General features: G+C 38.6%; 1 protein-coding gene across 3 annotated transcripts; it reads right to left on the reverse strand.

The window, feature by feature from the left end:
* Nucleotides 1–1,636: 1,636 nt before the first annotated feature.
* aasdhppt (aminoadipate-semialdehyde dehydrogenase-phosphopantetheinyl transferase) lies at nucleotides 1,637–19,483 on the reverse strand. 3 transcript variants are annotated; one of them, XM_036001470.1, is made up of 8 exons: nucleotides 19,058–19,483; nucleotides 18,811–18,912; nucleotides 18,132–18,261; nucleotides 16,233–16,354; nucleotides 15,346–15,507; nucleotides 9,686–9,754; nucleotides 8,933–9,115; nucleotides 1,637–1,685 (listed from the first exon to the last, which is right to left on the reverse strand). In XM_036001470.1, the coding sequence occupies exons 1-7, from the start codon at nucleotides 19,199–19,201 to the stop codon at nucleotides 8,948–8,950; spliced, it is 897 nt and encodes a 298-aa protein (XP_035857363.1). In that variant the 5' UTR covers nucleotides 19,202–19,483; the 3' UTR covers nucleotides 1,637–1,685; nucleotides 8,933–8,947. The 3 variants fall into 3 exon arrangements, with proteins under 3 accessions (XP_035857363.1, XP_031153101.1, XP_031153102.1); XM_031297241.2 differs by lacking the exon at nucleotides 1,637–1,685 and having other exon boundaries at nucleotides 8,511–9,115; nucleotides 19,058–19,482; XM_031297242.2 differs by lacking the exon at nucleotides 1,637–1,685 and having other exon boundaries at nucleotides 9,029–9,115; nucleotides 9,619–9,754.
* Nucleotides 19,484–19,503: the final 20 nt, after the last annotated feature.

Below are 19,503 nucleotides of genomic sequence, written 5' to 3' on the forward strand. Positions count from 1 at the left end.
TTTCAACATACTTTACAATGACTTTATTTCGAGATAATATACTATGACTTTTTTCGACATACTACTGTATACTATGACTTATGTTACTTTTTTCGACATACTATACTTTGACTTCTGTAGACACACTCATTTGAACAGGGATAACAAAATCATAAGATTAGCCTTTTAACATATAAAAACTATACAAAAAAATATATATATATATATATATATATATATATATTTTTTTTTTTTTTTAAATACCAGTCAAAGTTGGATATTCCCAAATTGAAATTTGTAAATTTGCAAGTTGAACTTCGTAAATTGAAGTTCGCATGTTGAAGTTCACAAGTTGAGGTTAGCAAGTTGAAGTTCGTAAATTCGCAAGTTGAAATCGACGTGAAATGACAAACGCATGATAACAAATGTACACATTCATTCAACACAAACATTTCTGTGTGGGGTACCTGAGGCGGGGATTGAACCCATGTGTCCTGAAGTCCAAATATACTAACTTTTCAACATACTTTATTATAACTTTTTTGATATACTTTACTGACTTTTTCGACATACTATCCTATACTATGAAGTTTTTCTCCATACTATTCTATCACTTTTTTATCACTTTTTTTCGACATACTATACTATGACTTTTATATACTATACTATGACCTTTTTTGATATACTATATGACTTTTTTTTACATTTCATACTATGACCTTTTTTGATATACTATACTATGACTTTTTTTTACATTTCATACTATGACATTTTTATATGTACTATGCTATGACCAGTGTTGGGGAAATTACTTTTAAAAAGTAGTGTTTGCTCATTACTCGTTACTTCTTAAAAAAGTAATCCGTTACTTTACTTAGTTACCCCCTATGGAAAGTAACTTTAACAATAATAATTCGCTAGATAAAACGACCTAAACCTTCATATCACATGATGACCAGGCTTCCTGCCAGGTGCGCCACTTAGATACAAGTGAGTCCATGCCATCCGTCGGCGGCGTGGCCAGCAAGAGCGAGAGAAAGTTGAAGTGCAGGTAAGTATGCTTTTGAAGTGAATGAGAATGCCTGCATGCACATTTGGTTTGTTATAAAGGCCTCTAGCCGCTGCCGCTAGATACTGGAGTCTCCTCCAGGATTAAAACAGCCAGCAGGCAGCTAACTTTGAAGTAGTCACATTTTGCGGTAACTGCACGAACTGCCGCGGCCACAATTACTCATCGTGTGATAGCCTTATGGCGTCACCGTTTCATTCTCTGATACACAAGAGAAGACAGCAGCAGTTCTCTGTAGGATAACAGAAGTGTGTGTGTGTGTGTGTGTGTGTGTGTGTGTGTGTGTGTGTAGCAGCAGTTCTCTGTAGGATAACAGTTGTGTGTGTGTGTGTGTGTGTGTGTGCCGCTGGTTGTGTGTGTGTGTGTGTGTGTGTGTGTGTGTAGCAGCAGTTCTCTGTAGGATAACAGTTGTGTGTGTGTGTGTGTGTGTGTGTGTGTGTGTGTGTGTGTGTGTAGCAGCAGTTCTCTGTAGGATAACAGTTGTATGTGTGTGTGTGTGTGTGTGTGTGTGTGTGTGTAGCAGCAGTTCTCTGTAGGTTAACAGAAGTGTGTGTGTAGCAGCAGTTCTCTGTAGGATAACAGTTGTGTGTGTGTGTGTGTGTGTGTGTGTGTGTGTGTGTGTGTGTGTGTGTGTGTCTGCTTTCTGCCTCTCAACCAGCAGCCCACTTAAAAGAACATGTCACTTCTTTGGGAAATTAGCTTAGGTTATTTGTAGTCTGCGGTGTAGGTTGGTGGTCTATACATTTTGACTTAATAAAGGACATCCTTATATTTTGAGAAAATAATCTGAAACATGCTGCATACCTTTACAAATCCCTTTCTGATTCAAAGCCTACTAGCCCACTGCTACAGAAATCTGATAGTCAGCTCAGGTTGCACTTATAGGCTACAATTAAACTGTTTCTGGTTTGATATCTCGTTATCTTGTATTTGTGTGAATGTAGTCTAATGTAAGGCTCTATATTTCATTTTGAGGTATACAGTATTGTGGATTTAGTATTATGTAACATTTCATATTGCACTTTCTATATACAGTTTGGATACTGTATGTAAGATTACATTTTGCTTGGACAACAGTTGCATTTTTTGGATATATTTGTGTGAATGTAGTCGAAGGCTCCATATTTCATTTTGAGGTGTACAGTATTGTGGATTTAGTATTATGTTAAAATATACAGTTTTTAAAATAAAGATGACATACTGTATATTGTTAGCAAATCTTGTTCCATGTGCCCTTTTTTGAATTTGAGCCCCTGCCCCTCAAAAGGTCTCTGCACGGCCCTGTGTCTGAACTACACTGCAGGCTGGATTCTCTACTCACAGAGTGACGGCTGATTCATTATGAACGAGTCCAGCGCGGGTTGAATGCACATCAGCAGGTCATCGGCGTTACACGGTGTTAGTGTATACTATGTAATGTCTGTATGGACTTGTACCGGTCGCGCAGCCACGATGGTCCGTGCATTGTCGTAGACACATGCAGCCTCTTTTCTGGAAATCCTTGCGTGTCCGTGCAACCGACACAAGTCCACAGCGGTCCGCTGCGTGTATGTATGAGGCCATCTCCACCGCATCCATCTGTGAGGTTGTCAGCTTTGTGTCTGTCTGGCTCAGAGCGCCGTCTAGCAAAAAGCCACAAAGCTTAAAACGCTCTCAAAAGTTAGCTTTAGCTGCTTCTCGCTTGCCATGATTACTCTGCTACCAGCCTCTGTCACGTCCCGTGTGGAGCTTGTGAGCGCGCAGCTGAGAAGGCAGCTGTCGCTGTCAAATCTGTCCCTGGGAAAAGTAACGTTGCGCCGAACTGAAAAAGGAACTGCGTTTCGTTACCACATTTTCAGTAGTAGCGCGTTACACTACTTTTTACCCGAAAAAGTAGTTACGTTACTGACACCCAACACTGGCTATGACATTTTTAGGACTTTTTTGTGACATACTATAGCTACTATAACATTTGTACCACAAAGACATACTTTGCTGTGACATTTTTGACATACCATACTCCTATTCGTACTTTCAGATATCAGCCTTATTTTACGTTTTTTGTACTTTATACTATGACTTTTAATGACCTATTTGTAAAATACTATACTGACTTTTTTTGTGACATTCTATACTATGACATTGTTTTGACAGTTTTATGACATACATTTAAATATATTATGATTTTTTTATGACATACAATATGCAATTCTATGAAATGTTTTATGACATTTTTATTACAAAATATACTAGATCATCTTTTATGACTTTTTAGTGACATTGCGTTAGTTCGTGCAGGACACGGAAGTCATATGCCCACTAATTTAATTATCATTTCCATAAGTCACAAACCAATCACAGCCATTCTTACATCAAGGCGGTCCATTTAAATGTCTCCCTACTCCTCACTGATCCCTGCCACACCAATGCTGCCTCACACTGCTGCTGCTGGCAAAGCTTGCCTCCACCACCAAGTTTAGAGTGTTAACATGACTTAAAGTTAAAAATGGTTTTTAATGTCTTTATTTGGGCCCACTCTTTTATACAGGGGGGTTTCAGCAATGTGCTCCCTGTTTCAGCTTAGCATGCTGCTTAGCTGATCCAGGGAGCATTATTAGAGCAAAGCCTTCAGCGCCAATACAACCGTATTTCAATTTGTTGCAATAAATGGTTAAATCTGTAATTTTTATGAAATTTTTATGACATACTATATAGTGACATTATTATGACATACATTTTACATTAATTCTCCTACGTTCCTGTTTGTACTCTCAGATACAGTATCAGGCTCATTTTTTTTTTTTTTTTTTTTTCCTAAAGATTTTTTTGGGGCATTTCAGCCTTTAATGGAAAGAACAGCTAGATATGAAAGGGGAGAGAGAGGGGGATGACATGCAGGAAATCGTCACAGGTCGGACTGGAACCGTGGACCTTCTGCGTCGAGGCATACACCTCTATATATGTGCACCTGCTCTACCAACTGACTTAACCTGGCCACTTCTATGTCATTTTTATGGCGAGATTTTTTATTACATACAATAGTGTGACATTTATATAGCATACGTTACTATGACATTTGTTATGACATCTCCCCTGAAGCTCACCAAAGTTTCATATTGTCGCCATCGGACCGTTGTTTTTCAGGAAATTTAATTGAGCTATTTACTTCAGACAAAGTCAGAAAAAGTTTCCTTGTCACTATTTAAATATCTGTAAAACCCACAGACAGATGTAAAGGGTGACCAATACCATTGATTTATGAAGAGAAATTAAAATGATGAAATATGTAGATACAAGTTTTCTGCCAAACAGTGACGATATATTCCCTTTTTTAAAAGTTCAGTTTATTGGTCAAATACTGGCTATACAATGTTGTCAAATTCTTGGCTTCCTATTTCTCCAAATCCTTTGAAAAGATCAATATATAGTACCCTAATTACACAGAGTCCAAGTGTATTGTGTTTCTAGCTCTCGCTCTCTCTCATTGATATTATTCTTTGTAATAAACCTTGCATTGGGTTAGTCAGTCAATTAACTATCTTGTATTATGTTACATTGATACAGTGGTCCAAGAACTTATCACAAACTAAGACTGTTTACTTGCACTATCTTACAATCGATGTATGATAAATGTAAGTTAAAGTGTGGCGCTAATGTAACCGGTTAGAACTCAAAGTGGCGAGGTCTTAAAATGTATGGAAGGGGTCTTTGGAAAGAAGATATTAAAGTTATTAAATTTAACTTTAGGAGTTCTGCGTATACCCTGTTATTGTAAGTTTTTCCCCCATAGCCCATGTCATAACCAATTTCAGAGCAGTGTTTGACCAATGTGGCTGCAGTAAAAATGGTATCAGAAGAAAGCAAAACACATCAGTCAGCAGATTAGTCTATCCCTCAAAATATTAAATGATAACAAAGGTGACACTGAGCCAAAAAGTACAGATAAGGAAAGCAACACATTTTGACTGCTGATAAGTACAGTAGAGATGTATACCATTACAACAAGTGCTTTTGGTAAAACCTAAATATCAGATAAGAAAGTGTGTTGCTGTCTTTATGAACAAATACTTCAAATACTGTATGCAACACAGATTCATCAACAATGTGATATTCTGCATGATTACCCTGAGAGGAAAGGAATGGTTAAACTTAGTTCCTTTACACTATCCTCTAATTCCCTATAAACATGAACCACACTTTAACACACACAACACTCAGCACAAGAGCTCACACAAATACCCAATTATTTAAGCATGCAGCAGACAGTTACAATGGATGTGTCTGTAATCAGAAGTGTAGAGAAGTGTAAACATGTGCTAATGTTTCTGTTTGGGTTGTGTAGGTATTATGTATCTGCCATGTGTACAAGTGTGTGTTTTGATGGTGTCAAATTCAGCATAACTTTCTAATCACACATTGGGATGCACAGAGCATGTTTCAAAACAGGGGGAAAATAAATAGCGATAATCTTTTTTGACTAAAGACACATATACACAAACATAAAAACAATAAATTAGGAAAAACTGGTCTGGTGGCAAAAGTTAAACAGTATAGACCACTGAAAAATAAAACTCCAAAGTGTTTGAGAGTTATAACAAATTGTATCTTCATCAGTCGCAGTGACACTGTTTATCTGAGCAAACATGAACCTCAAAGGTTGGACTGAAAAAGGAAAGCTTCACTCAGGGCAACATCTTTGCTGTCTCCAAGCTGCCAGCTACATCAAAGTAGAATCCCACTCCCAAAGAATCAAGTATCCATGAGATAAAGAAGAAGAAGAAAAAAAGAAACTTCAAATATGTTTTGCAGCCGGCCAGACAGACATAACAAAGTCTGTTCTTTGATGCCAGAGTAAATCACTTTAGGCTTCAGCTTAAAACTTGCTCTTCAACTTTAGTGGTTCAGGAATGTTTTAAACCTGACGACCTGTTATATTTACCTATCTCCCTCTCCTAAACAAGAGTTGGAAATCCAAGTCAGTTCAATATATTAGGAAATGTGCTTATTTGCTTACTGGCAGAGAGCTAGATGAGAAGATCATAACCATCCATTAAGGATACAACCAGCAACAGGTTGTACAATATTAGCTTAGCATACAAAAACAGGGAGAAACAGCTAGCCAGGCCCTGTCTTTTGTCTTTCTATATTTCGTACAAAATAACGAAATTTAAAAATAAAGGTAACTGGTGCGCAGACTTGTTACCTTTGGACTGAGCTAGGTTAGCTCTTTCTCCATTTTCTAGTCTTTATGCTAAGCTAATTGCAGCCTGTTAATTTCTCATCTTTCTGCCAGAAAGATGTTTTTAGAGCCCTGTCTCTAGCAAGCATGGCAAAACATTTGAATATGTAAGTTTACCTGCTGAGCACACTGCTAGTCAGGCTTTTTCACTTTGGCTGTCCTTCCTACAGTACATCATTTCATTTTTTAAGCAGGGGCTTAAGAAACATTTATGCAACTTTAAAACTGAATCTAATTTTAAAAGTGTGGCAGCGAAAGTCCAAATGTGGCACACAGTGTCCTCCTCTGACTTCTCCTCTAAAAAAAGAAACTCTGCTCATATCCTCAACAGCAGGCTGAGCTGGATCTCATCTCTTTCCTCGGGGTAAATTCTCAGTCTGATGCCCAAAACACTGTTGTCCCCATTTAAAAAAAAAAGTTTCCTCTGTGACACGCCAGTAAACATGAGGCAACTAAAATGGCCTCTCTCTGAGGTAAGCCTGTGTGACTCCAGTCTGACCCCACTGCCTCCTCTCTCCTCCTTAACTGCTGTAAAGAACACAAGATTTAAGATGGTGAGGAGGCAAACTAATTCACTCCAGCTGGAGGCAATGACTGCATGTGTGTGTTTTCAAGCTCTATTTCTTTCACTCACAGCATACACGTGTATGCACATGCTGTGCTACATCCACTTAAATGACAACACTTACTCTGCGACATAGTCTATACTTGCGTCTCTCACATACAAACACAAACAAAGGAACTCTATGGAGTCATTTAGACAGCAGGTGACTATAGCATCACTTCCCATAATTACACAAAGCACAATCAATGCTAAAAAAATGAAGATGAGCAGCAGGTGTAAAGGTCGTGGTGTCAGATAGCGGGCCCATACCATCTCACCATGTCCATGTCACACAGCCCTGTCAGGGTTGTGTGTGTAAGGTCATGGCAGTTCAGACAATTGTATATTTCCTGTCAGAAATCTAATAGCCAATAATGTCCTTTTCCTGACATTTTTCTCAAATAATTACGGTAACAAGACGAATGCTCTGCAGCAGCCACTTTGTATGTTTATGTATCTGTTTACCTCTAGGGTGAGAAGGGGAGGCAGTGTGTAATGTCACAAACATGGCGCATACCCAATTGCACATACACCACTTGACCTCTAACTTGTCATTTCCATCTGTGTGCAGGGGAGAAGGCGTATGATTATATGTTGCGATTAATGTGATGCAGAAAGAAGGGTTAAACTTGCAGAATGACGCTAGATCTATGAGGTGTCCTCAAGAGAGGGAGGATGTAGCAGAAATGAACTGCAAAGAAAAAGAGAGAGATAATGCGATGGTCGACTAAATGTCCCCAATTAAAATAGATGCGCTACCAGAAGGAGAGACAAGATAGAGAAAAGGAAAGAAAGATTAAAAATAGAGGAAGTGTGGAAAGACGCACACACGTACGCACGCATGAACGCGCACACACACACACACACACACACACACACACACACACACACACACACACACACACACACACACACACACGGTTACAAAAATAGTCTTTCCTTTGTCACATTAAAAATGAATGCAAAATCCTATATACAAGATAATAATATATTGTGTATATATATTATAGTATAATAATACCACAATAATGGGATTTTGAATTAATTTGCAAACTGTGATCCACTGTAATGCTTCAGATTATGAAAAAAAAACCTCTTGAAAAATGTCAAATAAAAGCTTTTAATAACCAATAACTGGATGAGAAGAATTTTTAACACAATTCAATCATGAAGTAAAATACCACTCAATATTGATGAGTAATCACATTGAATAATTACCCAGGTCTGTACACATGTACATGTGAGACTAGAAGAGCAATAGGACACACAGAGGGGAGTGAGGGCAAGACTGAAAAGATCAACATTTACAACAGAACGTGCAGTAGTTATCGGATACTTTATATGTTGCTTCGAGTTGAACTCACAATAACTGCTGGGGAAAATAATTAAAGACAGAGGCTTTGAGAGGGTAAAATCACTAAGAGCAACATCAATCTTAAATATAGATGTAATGTGAAAAGTGTTTCTTTCACTTACACCCTGCAGACATTGCAATTTAGTGTAACTCTTTATTTGATCCTTGCATCTATGATCCACATGAGGATTTGACTAAAATAAGTAAATATGGTCTATTAATTATCATCTATTTATCTATGAATTATGCATTACTTATCTTACGGTACATATGACACATTATATACACCTTGTATAACAGATTTATTTCAATCAATTTGTTGTTTGAGGGTTTACAAAGATCAATAAGGAGGAGCTCAATGCAGAATCTTGGACAATGAGTATCCTAAAATTACACAGGAAGTTAGTACAATTTACAGGATATCAATCTACTCATCAACATTAAATGTTTGTGTTTACTGCACAGTATGTTTGCGTGAGCGTATCAGGCATGTAAAAGTTTTTTTGTGGATTTTGTTTTCATCTGAACTGAGGCTCTAAAGATAGAAGGTGTCAGATGCTGTATGGATTCTGAAGTCCTCCGAGACTAATACTAGAGACTACTTTATAAATAAACTTGACTGGACGTGTTGAATGAGAAAGCAGCTTCAGTCTCAGTGTTCTTTTTTGGCACTTATGAAAGGTGTGTGTGTGTGTGTGGTGAGTGTCAGAATGAGACAGGTGGTTATTTGGATGTGTGCGTTTCTCTTTGTCTCTGTGGAGCTTCAGCCTTCAAGTTGAAGCTCTCCCAGCAGGCAGGGTCTTCCTCCGTCAGAGGTGAGGCCGAGGCGATGAGGTCACTGAACGAAAGCAGCGTAAATGAGGTGGGAGGAGGAAGAGATGAACGAAGAGGCTGAAATGAAGTGAGAAGAGAGTCTATAATTACTGAAATAGAGTGTCCAATAATGCTGCAACTAACAAGTTCATTTCATTTTAAGTTTTTAAAGGGACTGTTCACCCCATTGAGAGAGATTGGCAAAAGTTGTAGATCCTCATTATTGGAGAAGATTAAACCTACAAATGTTTGGCATAGAAGTTGTTGTCGATAACTGTCTATCCATCACCTGATCGACTCACCGTCAAATTGGTTCTTATGTCAGATTGAGATTATAGATTATTACTCATGCTAACCAATATTTGTAAATTAGAATTTGCTACAAGCCTTCATTCTGTGTTTTTGCACATAAGGGAGGCTTAAATTAATGTATGCTGTTTAAAGTCTGTAAGGAAATCTGGCTTTAAAGGGTAACACAACAACACCTGAAAATCTTTTTCTCTGATCTCCAGTGTTTTGATATGCTGCAGTGATTTACAGGTGTACTCCAGAATGTGCCAGGGAAAGCAGTGAAACACTACCTTTCAGCCTGATGTTAAATTACTATTTAAGCATGCACACACACACATTAATATTATGTGTCCTTACTGCGGTGCCTGCTCTGTCTGTTGGACCGAGTGCTACAGCAATATGATGGTCAGCATCCAGCAAGCTCTCCTGCAAAAAAACACACACACACACACACACACACACACACACACACACACACACACACTAAATAAAAAAAACCTTTACACTCATTCAAATTCAGAGCAAATACTTACAAAAACTATATAAAATAGGGCAAAATGATATGACATATGACATAATGCCAATGTGCAACCTTATCAGACGTTCATACAGACATTCACCGTGGATGCATCCACATCTATTAAATATATGCATGTAAAAATCTGTTTCCAGGATTTTTTAAGGAGAGCGAGCTAAGGTTCAGTCAGATAACTGCCGCATTTACTAGTCACATGTCGCTTCCCCAAGCAATAACGGTGCCTATGATACCAGGAAACATCAAGCATACATGCATTCATTGGAAAATGTTGATGCCCAGCTTGAAGATATAAATCTATTCTACAGCATGTATGATTAATACGTGTGGCAAAGTCAGATTCATATCCAGTTTTCTGGCCATGCTTACGTGGATCTATGCAGATTTTCTTTCTCAAGGTTGGCCTCCTTACTTTAACATAACACATGTTATCATTGTCATTGCATCCTATATTCACATTTTAAAAGAACATACATGTTTCAGTCCACACACCCACTACAGTATATCCATCCTGTTGAGGCTTATTTATCCTAAAAACATCCTTTCAAGGGTTTTTTGGTACGGAATTTTGTCCACTCTATAACTTCTACTCCAAATGCAACTGCCTTTGTAGCTGACAAAATATGTTGGTAAATGTAATTTCCGGCCCCTTCTCAACATGAAGTTCAGTTGCATACACCAGCTCTATATCTGGCTGAAAGTCTACTGTAATACTATCAACATCATTTTCGTGGACAACTTTTCTTGATTTCTTAATGGAGCTAAGCTTTTTTAAACAAGACTGCATTCAGCCAAACTACAGAGGGTCCACTCTGCTGTCTATGAACATTAGACAGCAGAGTTAATAGCTGTCTTAAACATATCAAGCCTTCTATGTCTGTCCCTGCTAATACTTCTCCTTGCACTCTGAAACTTGCACTGCTTAATGTTAGATCTTTAGCCAAAATGACTTTCATTGTCTATAACATCATTACTGCTCACAAAGTGGATTATATGCTACTAACAGAGACCTGGCTTGATCAAACTGGTAAAAAAGGAGCTGACTGAAACTTCACCTGCTAATTATAATTTTGGACATTGCACTAGGACTAACAGGAAGGGGGGGGGGGATTTTTTTAAGCCAAACATCTGTGTCTTTTGGTATTTACCAGAGCTTTGAATACTTAGGTCTAGTTATTAATTCCATATCCCCTGTTGCACTACTGTCTATCATCCTCCTAAACTGAGACAGGGATTTTTGGAAGAACTGGGGGAACTTTTATTTTAAATAACTATTGATTTTATAATCTCAAGTGACAAAGGGTCGCACACTTGACCTTTTTTTTCCCCAAAGGTCTTGATGTTAGCTGTAGATGTTGCCATTTCTGATCAGCATTGTATATTTTTTGATGTAATGTGCTCCATTGAACAGACGAATATGGTTGGATTCATTAACAAATGTTACATTAAAGGACAAATCCGGTGCAAAATGAACCTAGGGGTTAATTACATATGTGTACCGAGTCGACCGTTCTCTGGGACATGTTTTCATGCTAATCGAATGTGACTAGTTTCATTGCAAACCGCTAATAAGCTTATAACGCTAGTCGTCGGGGCAGAGGGTAAAGTTAAAGCTATTTCTATACCACTAACAAGGCTCAAAATATCACCACACTTCCACTGTAGCATAATGAGGGTCCCTACATGTAAACCGAAGCATTGAGAACTTTGTAAGTGTACAGGCATTTTATTAAAAAGATAGTTTAGAAAGACAGTACCGTTCATGTATACATACCAGTCGAACGACGAACGCCGTGCTTGAGCTATGTTACTGGTTACTCGTTGCACGGCGTTCTACTGGTCGTGACTGTATTAATGATATTAATTGCTGGACGTGCAAAAACTTTCTACAGCTAAATACTAAGACTGAGAGTCTCGATGTTGGTCCTAAAAGTCATAGACAGAAAATGTATTCACTGTCTCTGAAATACAGTGAGCAAGTCAGAAACCTTGGCATTGTTTTGAAAATCACATCACCAATATCACCAAAACGGCATTTTATCACTTAAAAAATACATAATCAAAATTTAGAGCATTCATATCTCAATCTGCCTCTGAGAAATTGGTGCATGTATTCATCTCAAGCAGATTAGAATATGTGTATATTATGTTAATATACCATTTATTGTGTAAGAGTGTGTGTGTGTGTGTGTGTGTGTGTGTGTGTGTGTGTGTGTGTGTGGTTGCACTTGTAGATTGTCTTGTTATGTTGATGCTTATTCTGTATTCTTATTTCTATTCATGCTTTGTTTTAATGTTCATGCTATTTTTAATGCAAAGCACTTTGGCTTTACATGTAATGAAAGGTGCTATATAAATAAAACTGCCAATGCCATTGCTTGGACATTAAAAGCCAAAGGCTGAGTGTGTAAATGTGAGAGTAACAGGTGGTGGTGGTGTCTATGTGTAGTAGGGGGTTAGTTATAAAATGGCAGAATGGCAAAAAAGAGAGGGATAGAAATATCACCAGGAACTGTATTTAAATGTGAATATTTGTTATACTTTGCTGTTTTACTGGCTTTGTTACAGTCTGTTTTGAAAGTGTGTTATTATGTTCTTCAGTTCCTGTCTAAAGGCTGCAGGGGTCACGTCACCAGAGGTCAGCAGGAAGTAATAAGTCCCATAGCTGCTCTCATATTTAGCCAATCAGCACACTGTGAGCCAGAGGACATGAGGTCAACAGCACTGCCGCTCGTCACATCTCTTTATTAACGCTTGGAGCTCTTAGTTTGTCTATTTGTATATGAGACAAATCCGAAAAAGGTACGGACCAGCTTCTCTTCTTTAGGTGCGTTAGTGCAGTCTGGAACGTCTGTACGTTGTGAAGCACGTCTTTGTGTAATGACACTTTCCAGGATTTAAGCATCTAATACATGAGATTTTATTTAGCACTCATTTACTCCTTCAGAATCTATTTTAGCCTTCATTTTATATTTTAATATTATCTTGTCTTTTTAATTTAGGTACTTTATTCATAGATTGTCATTACCAATCATATTTAATGATGCCAGCTGGGGCATTCAAAGTCAGTTATTCAGTCAATTATTTCAATATTTTCAAACCAAACTTGCAGACTTCTATCATACCCATATATACTTTTTATTCCCTAATTTCATTCTTTTACTTTTGCTCAGTTAATGGATGTTGTTAAATTGAAACTTACTTATGATAAAATAAGACTTGTATTTATTGATGAAAATTGGCATTAGGGCTGAAATTATATTTTCATTATCCATCCATAAAATGGCAGAAACTGGTTAAAAATGCCAATCACAAACACCTAGAGCCCAAGTTTGTCCAAAACAACAGTTATGCTATTTAAAATTATATACAACACAGAAAATGCCTATATATATATATATATATATATATATATATATATATATATATATATATATATCAAAATATTTGCAGATTAATTAATCGACTGTTTCAGCTGTCATTGGCAACTTTGCTCTTATTTATCTATATATTAACATTTAACTGTTATGATGCTTGTTTATTTACCTGATGAGGGTCATTTGAACCGAAAGCCATATTAAATAAATATGAAATGAACCAGCTGTGAATGAGACAGTGTGGTGGAGTTTTTCCACTTTTATAATGCATCTCTTCATTCTTTGTACCCTAACACATTCTTCATCCTGTATGTTGCTGTTACTTCAGAGGCCACCTGCATTACCTGCGATCGATATAAGGGAGCTGTTATTCCCCAGTGTGAAAACACAGACACTAAAACAGCATTAAGCCTCCACAACCTCCAGAGGGATAGAGGAGGCATCAGGCTTTTCAAACCAGTGGTAACCTTTTAGCAGTCACTTGTTAATCCCTCTGCCACTGGGCATGGGTGAAAGAGTAAGAGGGTAGGAGGCGAATAGAGAGAAAAAAAAATACAAGGGGCAGTTAAATGAAGAGGTAAGGTAAAGAGAGAGAGAGGAAAGAGAAGAGAAACATCAAATGGAGAAGTGGAGAGAAAGGGAATGAAGGTGAGGAGAGAAGAGGAGCAGAAAAGATGATCAAACTCTTGTCATGGTGTCAGGAAGGCTGAAGGGCCACTTGAGGGCCCCCTTGTCTCTTGTGGGTATTTCTCTGCAAGACCACTCATGATTCACTTTGCAGATGCATTCAAGGGGGGCAGCCATGGAGGAGCATGGAGGACCCCACATCAGCGCTGCCATGCTGCTTTTAAGCTAGTTGATTTCTAAAGGCTGCGTCAAACTGGTTCTACATGTTACACAAATCCCACCAATACGATCGAACTAAGTAGTATTTATTAAACTTTTTTTTTCTTCATATTATACAAACACTAGCTGTATTATTCAACCTGACGATATGTATCTTTAGATTCGGCATGAAGGAAGTGCTGTTTAAAACACTTAACTGATAACGATAATTTGAAATAATTTCCATCTATACATCTAGATGGTAATATACTACAAACATGCATATTGGCACTAACAAAACTCTGAGATCTAAGGGCATTTTCACATATCTTAAATTTACCTTTTTAAGGTATTGGCATATAATTTATTCCCATGTGTGTCATATCAAAATGTTTAGGACAAACTCAGCTTTCCGTATAGTCATGCCCAAATTTTACTAAAGCCTTGTGTAAAGAGATAATTTGGCACTAAAGCTGAAACGTTGATATTGGCTTTTTGAAAGTCCTCAAGTCTCTTTTGAAAACAAACCGTAACTTATGATGTGTTGTACGAACTGTTGCCAAGAGAACCGTTAAAACAATACATTGAGGTTACGTGTGGGACTAGCTAAGATCTCACAAATGACATATAACGTGTTAATTAGTGAGCTAAAGGTGCTGGTAGGCAGATTTCCTCACCTTCGGACACCTGTTTCCAGTCTTTATGCTAAGCTAAGCTAACTGTCTCCTTGCTGTTAACAGACGGATATGAGAGAGCATATTTTTTCTCATCTATGTCTTGGTAAGAAAGTGAATAGGCACACACATTCCCAAAACGTTTAGCTATTCCTTTAATCTGTGCTCAAAACAATATTTTGCATGAGGCAAAGCTCCTCTTGGGCAATATAAACCATGGAAGAATAAAAACAAGGAAGAATACAAATGAAAAACCCACAGAATCTCAAACAAGATATGACATAAGTAGATGTCACAGGATTTAAGATGATAGGAGAAAGCCAATTTGGCAATTGATTAATAGAAAACACTGCAGGCTGCTCCCAACACACCGCAACCTTCTGGGAGCACGGGAGTTGTACGTAAACTGTCAAGTCATCATGTCACTGATCTCTTTGGAATGTTTTCATGTCTAATCTTTATTATTTTATTTTTTTATCTGGAAATCAAACAAGGCTTGAATCTGTCTTGTTCTTTTCCAATTTGTCATTTGACAGACACAACTTCTAGCTTTTTTTAGAAAGTTTTTTGTCCTTACTCTTCACACCCATCTTCAAACAGACTCACTTCAAATATCCAGTCCTCTTCTTCTTCCTCATCTAGATGCATCTTGGTCTGGCGCAGTACATATTTCTGTGTGAGCGGTTCAGAGGACAGGTGAAACTCCACCCTCTGAAGGTTGAAGCCCAGACCCGTGCCGATGGCTTTGATGAAGCTCTCCTTTAAGGCCTTGGCAGAAAGAGGAGAAAGCTAAATCAGTTAAACCCGGAAAATGATCACCAGCACATATGAAAGCCAAAGACAAATGTATGCCTGACAAAGCTGAGAAGGACAGTCTGTGTGTGCATGTGGTGTATTTTGGCTCAGTAGCACTTTAACTTAAAACCACAGCAGATGGGAATCTATGCACACATGTAGTGTATACAGAAGAGCCACTTTGTGTCTGTGTGTGAATACGTGTGTGTCCAGCCAAAACCAACCCTGCTCGGCAGCCAACGAGCCACAATAAGAGTATTACAAGGCTAATCGCTATGGTAACCATCGAACTCTGCCATTAGTCAACAGCGTGGTGATGATATCAGAGCTTGACGTCTCTGTGCCACCCTCTCAATCTCACAACATCTTTACTTAGCACCACCGTTGCTGTTGCTGTCCATCTGTGTGTGTGTGTGTGTGTGTGTGTTAGTGTCTACAAAAAAGAAAATACACAAGAAAAAGAAATAAAAAACGAAAAACTGAACAAGGGGAAAGAAAGGAAGGGCTATTGAGTATCTGTGAGGATGAAAGGCAGAGTGTGAGAAAAATGAGAGTTGAGGAGGAAAAAAATGTTGTGTCTCAAAAGGACATTGTCAATGTTTATTTCTCCCTACGCTTCCTTCTCACACCGAAAGGCTGCCCGTTGGGCCCAGCAGTAATGAAATGTGACAACAGGGTAGTATGGTTGCCATGGTTACCCAGTGGCGGTAGAACGCGGCAAGCTGCTGGTTCTCCAAGCCGGCTGATTGGATGACGCTCCACTCGTACGCGGTAAACTGACGAGTCATGATGCGGAAAAACTCCGGCACAGAGATGCTACCTAGAGGGAAAGAAGGAGGGAGGGAGGGTGGAGAGGTGTGAGGGCCAAAACAAATGGAAGAGGAGGGAGAAAGAGGGACAGAGACAAAGACAGAAGAAAAAGGGAAGGAGGGAGACGAAGGGAAAGCAAAATGAGGTGAGAGGAAGATGGAGGGAGGCGTCAGATGTATGACAGAGATAAAAACAACCTTTTTTTCATATAGATTATCCAAACATACTCAGCTTTTGAGATTAGTGTGAGGACTGAGATTAGTACACACACACGCACGCACGCACTCACGCACACACGCACACACACACATATGTTTGTTTCACCATCTTTGTGGGGACCCATCATTGACATAATGCATTCCCTAGCCCCTTACCCTAACCTTAACCATCACAACTAAATGCCTAACCTTAACCCTTACCCTCACCCTAACCATAACCTAATTCTAACCCTAATCCTAAAACCAAGTCTTAACCCTCAAACAGCCCTTTAACCTTGTGGGGTGCAGCATTTTGGGCCCCACAAGGCTGTGCAGACCCCACAAGTATACTGTATTCCCCGGTTTTTGGACCCCACGAATATAGTAAAACAAGCACACACACACACACACACACACACATATATACATACACACACACATATACATATATATACACATATATACACACACATATACATATATATATATATATATATATATATATATATATATATATATATATATATATATATATATATATATATATATATATATATATATATGAGGCAACCATGCCCTCTTGTGGTCAGATTGGAGAATACATAAGCAATACAATTTCTGCCTTATTCTTAGGACTTCTACTGATTATTAGGGTTGTGTATCGTTTGGATTTTTACGATTCCGAACCGGTACTTTTAAAACGATTCCGATTCCTAAACCAATTCTTGAAAAACTGAAAAATGACATCAAAGAAAGGCTCTTTTATAGATGTGGTAGCCGTAATATGCTTTTACGTCCGTTTTGGTGAGCCCAGAGGGAAAATATGGCATTTTAAAAGTAGCCTACATTTACGGTAGCTATCTAACGGTAGACTACAGAGAAAGTGTGATATTTTTACGTCCGTTTCGGAGCGACAGAGGGAAAATATTTCAGTCTACACATTAAGTGGAACCGAAATGAGGAACCAAAATTTGCGTTCTAATCCGGTCCGATTCCTACCGGTTGCGTAGGAACCGGTTCCATAGTGGAACCGGGTTTCGGTACCCAACCCTACTGATTATACTTACAGATTTGACTGTCATGGATTGATTATCATTAATGTGAGATGGTTGAAATGGACAGCTAACACAGGATGTTGTAGCTTGATCTTTAAGCTTTTGCCAGGATTCAGACAGTAGCATAATGATTAATTCAAGCATGTTTGAATATTGGAAAGTCTCATATTACAGGAGACATTAAGATTTGTCGTAAAAATCATTATTTCTCCATTGTTATCTGTAACAACCAGTATGTGTGTGTGTGTGTGTGTGTGTGTGTGTGTGTGTGAGAGCTTTTGTGTACCCAAGTCAAACTATTTCCCCAAATTTAACCCCTTTCACTCCATCCCTATTTTAGAGCAAAATGCCTAAAATAAAATCCCCAAATTAATGTCAAACTGTTCAGTCATGCAACCCAAAACTGTACAAAAACATTAAGCTTAGTACTATTTTTACCACTTAATTGCCAGTAAGGCATCTTCAGATGTCAATGTATGTGTCTATATTGGTTGATATTGTTAATGCTGCTCCATCTGTTATCCTCAGCATTTACCTGGCATGGTGGTCTTCATGATATCCACCCCAACCTGTACCCCCTGCTCTGCAGCAAGCACAGCGTAGTCCCCCTGGTGGGACAGGTTGAAACTCCAGGCCGGGAGTTCAGGACCTGAATCTGAAGTGACCTGGGCGCAGACAGCAAGACAGTAATCAAATAGTGGATTTTTTAAAATTATATGACAAAGAACATGGCCATCAGGGAACTACTTTAACATCCTCTGAAAGCTATTAAACAAGTGGGGGAAAGTATGCTCTAAGCTCTAAATCAAAATACGGAAAACTAAGTCAGAGCAACAGTCCAGTATAACAAGACATAAACTATGTCTTGAGCTCAACAATTACCAGTGCCCAAGTAGCATCTAAAGTTAATTTATTTAAACTGTACAAGATGTACATACATAAACCCACCTGTGCAAAGTGTCTGTTCTGGTGGCTCCCCATCTAAAACACTATGTTTGCCTAATTTTCACTACTCAAGTGTAGTTTAGGGGCTATCAACATGTGAATTAAAATACTTTATCACTGTCTTTTGACAATTACTGACCCACTGGTGGGCAGGTTAGTACAAAATCATGCTGTGCATCCAAACCTTGTTCAAACCCACAAAACTGTATTTTGTAATTGTTTATGGAAATAGTTTAGATACAAAAAAAAAAAAAAATCATAGTATGAACCTTCAGATAAGGTTTCCCTCTGGGGGATCGCTCCAGTCTGATCTGTGACCAGGGGATCCCCATCCTCTCACACACAAATCTCCTCAGCAACAACCTGCCAGCCTGATGCAATATAAAGATAGACAGACAGTCAGTGATTACACCTAGATATATTGACAAGTAGGAAAGGATCTTAGTTGGGTGATAGTGTGATGAATTATACCGCACGCAGAAGGTGATAGAAACAAACGTGTGCCGTCACACTCACCATGGCTGACTTTGCATCCTTAGCAAACGCAAACTGTCCGATCCGGTTTTTCTCCTCCCGCTGAATGCAGCGAGCAGCTAACAGCCAGTCAGACCTGCTCGGTGTCCACGACCCGCAGCGGAAAGCCCAGCGAACAGAGCCCATCTCCTCACCTTCGTCTGGTCATCAGGACTTCTTCACAACTTCAGGCTGCTCACAAGTTGTTAGTGAGCTAACAAGTTAGCATCGCGCGTTAGCTTGCAAGGTTTGGCTGACAACAAAACTCAGGAAATGTTATATATGTTTTAGGGATTTCACAGTGAAGCACCACATCAGCACATTACAGGCTGCTAATAAAACTACTACTCTTTATTTACGTTTTGGATTTGACAGCAAACATGTCCGGAAGAGCCCGGCTAGATTAAATGTCGTCATAAGTGGGCGCGGTGGAGGATTGACCAATAGGA

The sequence above is a fragment of the Sander lucioperca genome, chromosome 5 (assembly GCF_008315115.2).
Source record: "Sander lucioperca isolate FBNREF2018 chromosome 5, SLUC_FBN_1.2, whole genome shotgun sequence".
Lineage (NCBI taxonomy): Eukaryota > Metazoa > Chordata > Actinopteri > Perciformes > Percidae > Sander > Sander lucioperca.

What these genes read in the sequence shown, in the direction of transcription:
- aasdhppt (XM_036001470.1), bottom strand. Translation starts at nt 19,201, where the DNA reads ATGGGCTCTGTTCGCTGGGCTTTCCGCTGCGGGTCGTGGACACCGAGC. An exon ending in AGGATGCAAAGTCAGCCATG is followed by an intron (nt 18,913 to 19,057) that starts GTGAGTGTGACG and finishes ATATTGCATCAG; the next exon opens with GCTGGCAGGTTGTTGCTGAG. An exon ending in CATGAAGACCACCATGCCAG is followed by an intron (nt 16,355 to 18,131) that starts GTAAATGCTGAG and finishes CTTTCCCTCTAG; the next exon opens with GTAGCATCTCTGTGCCGGAG.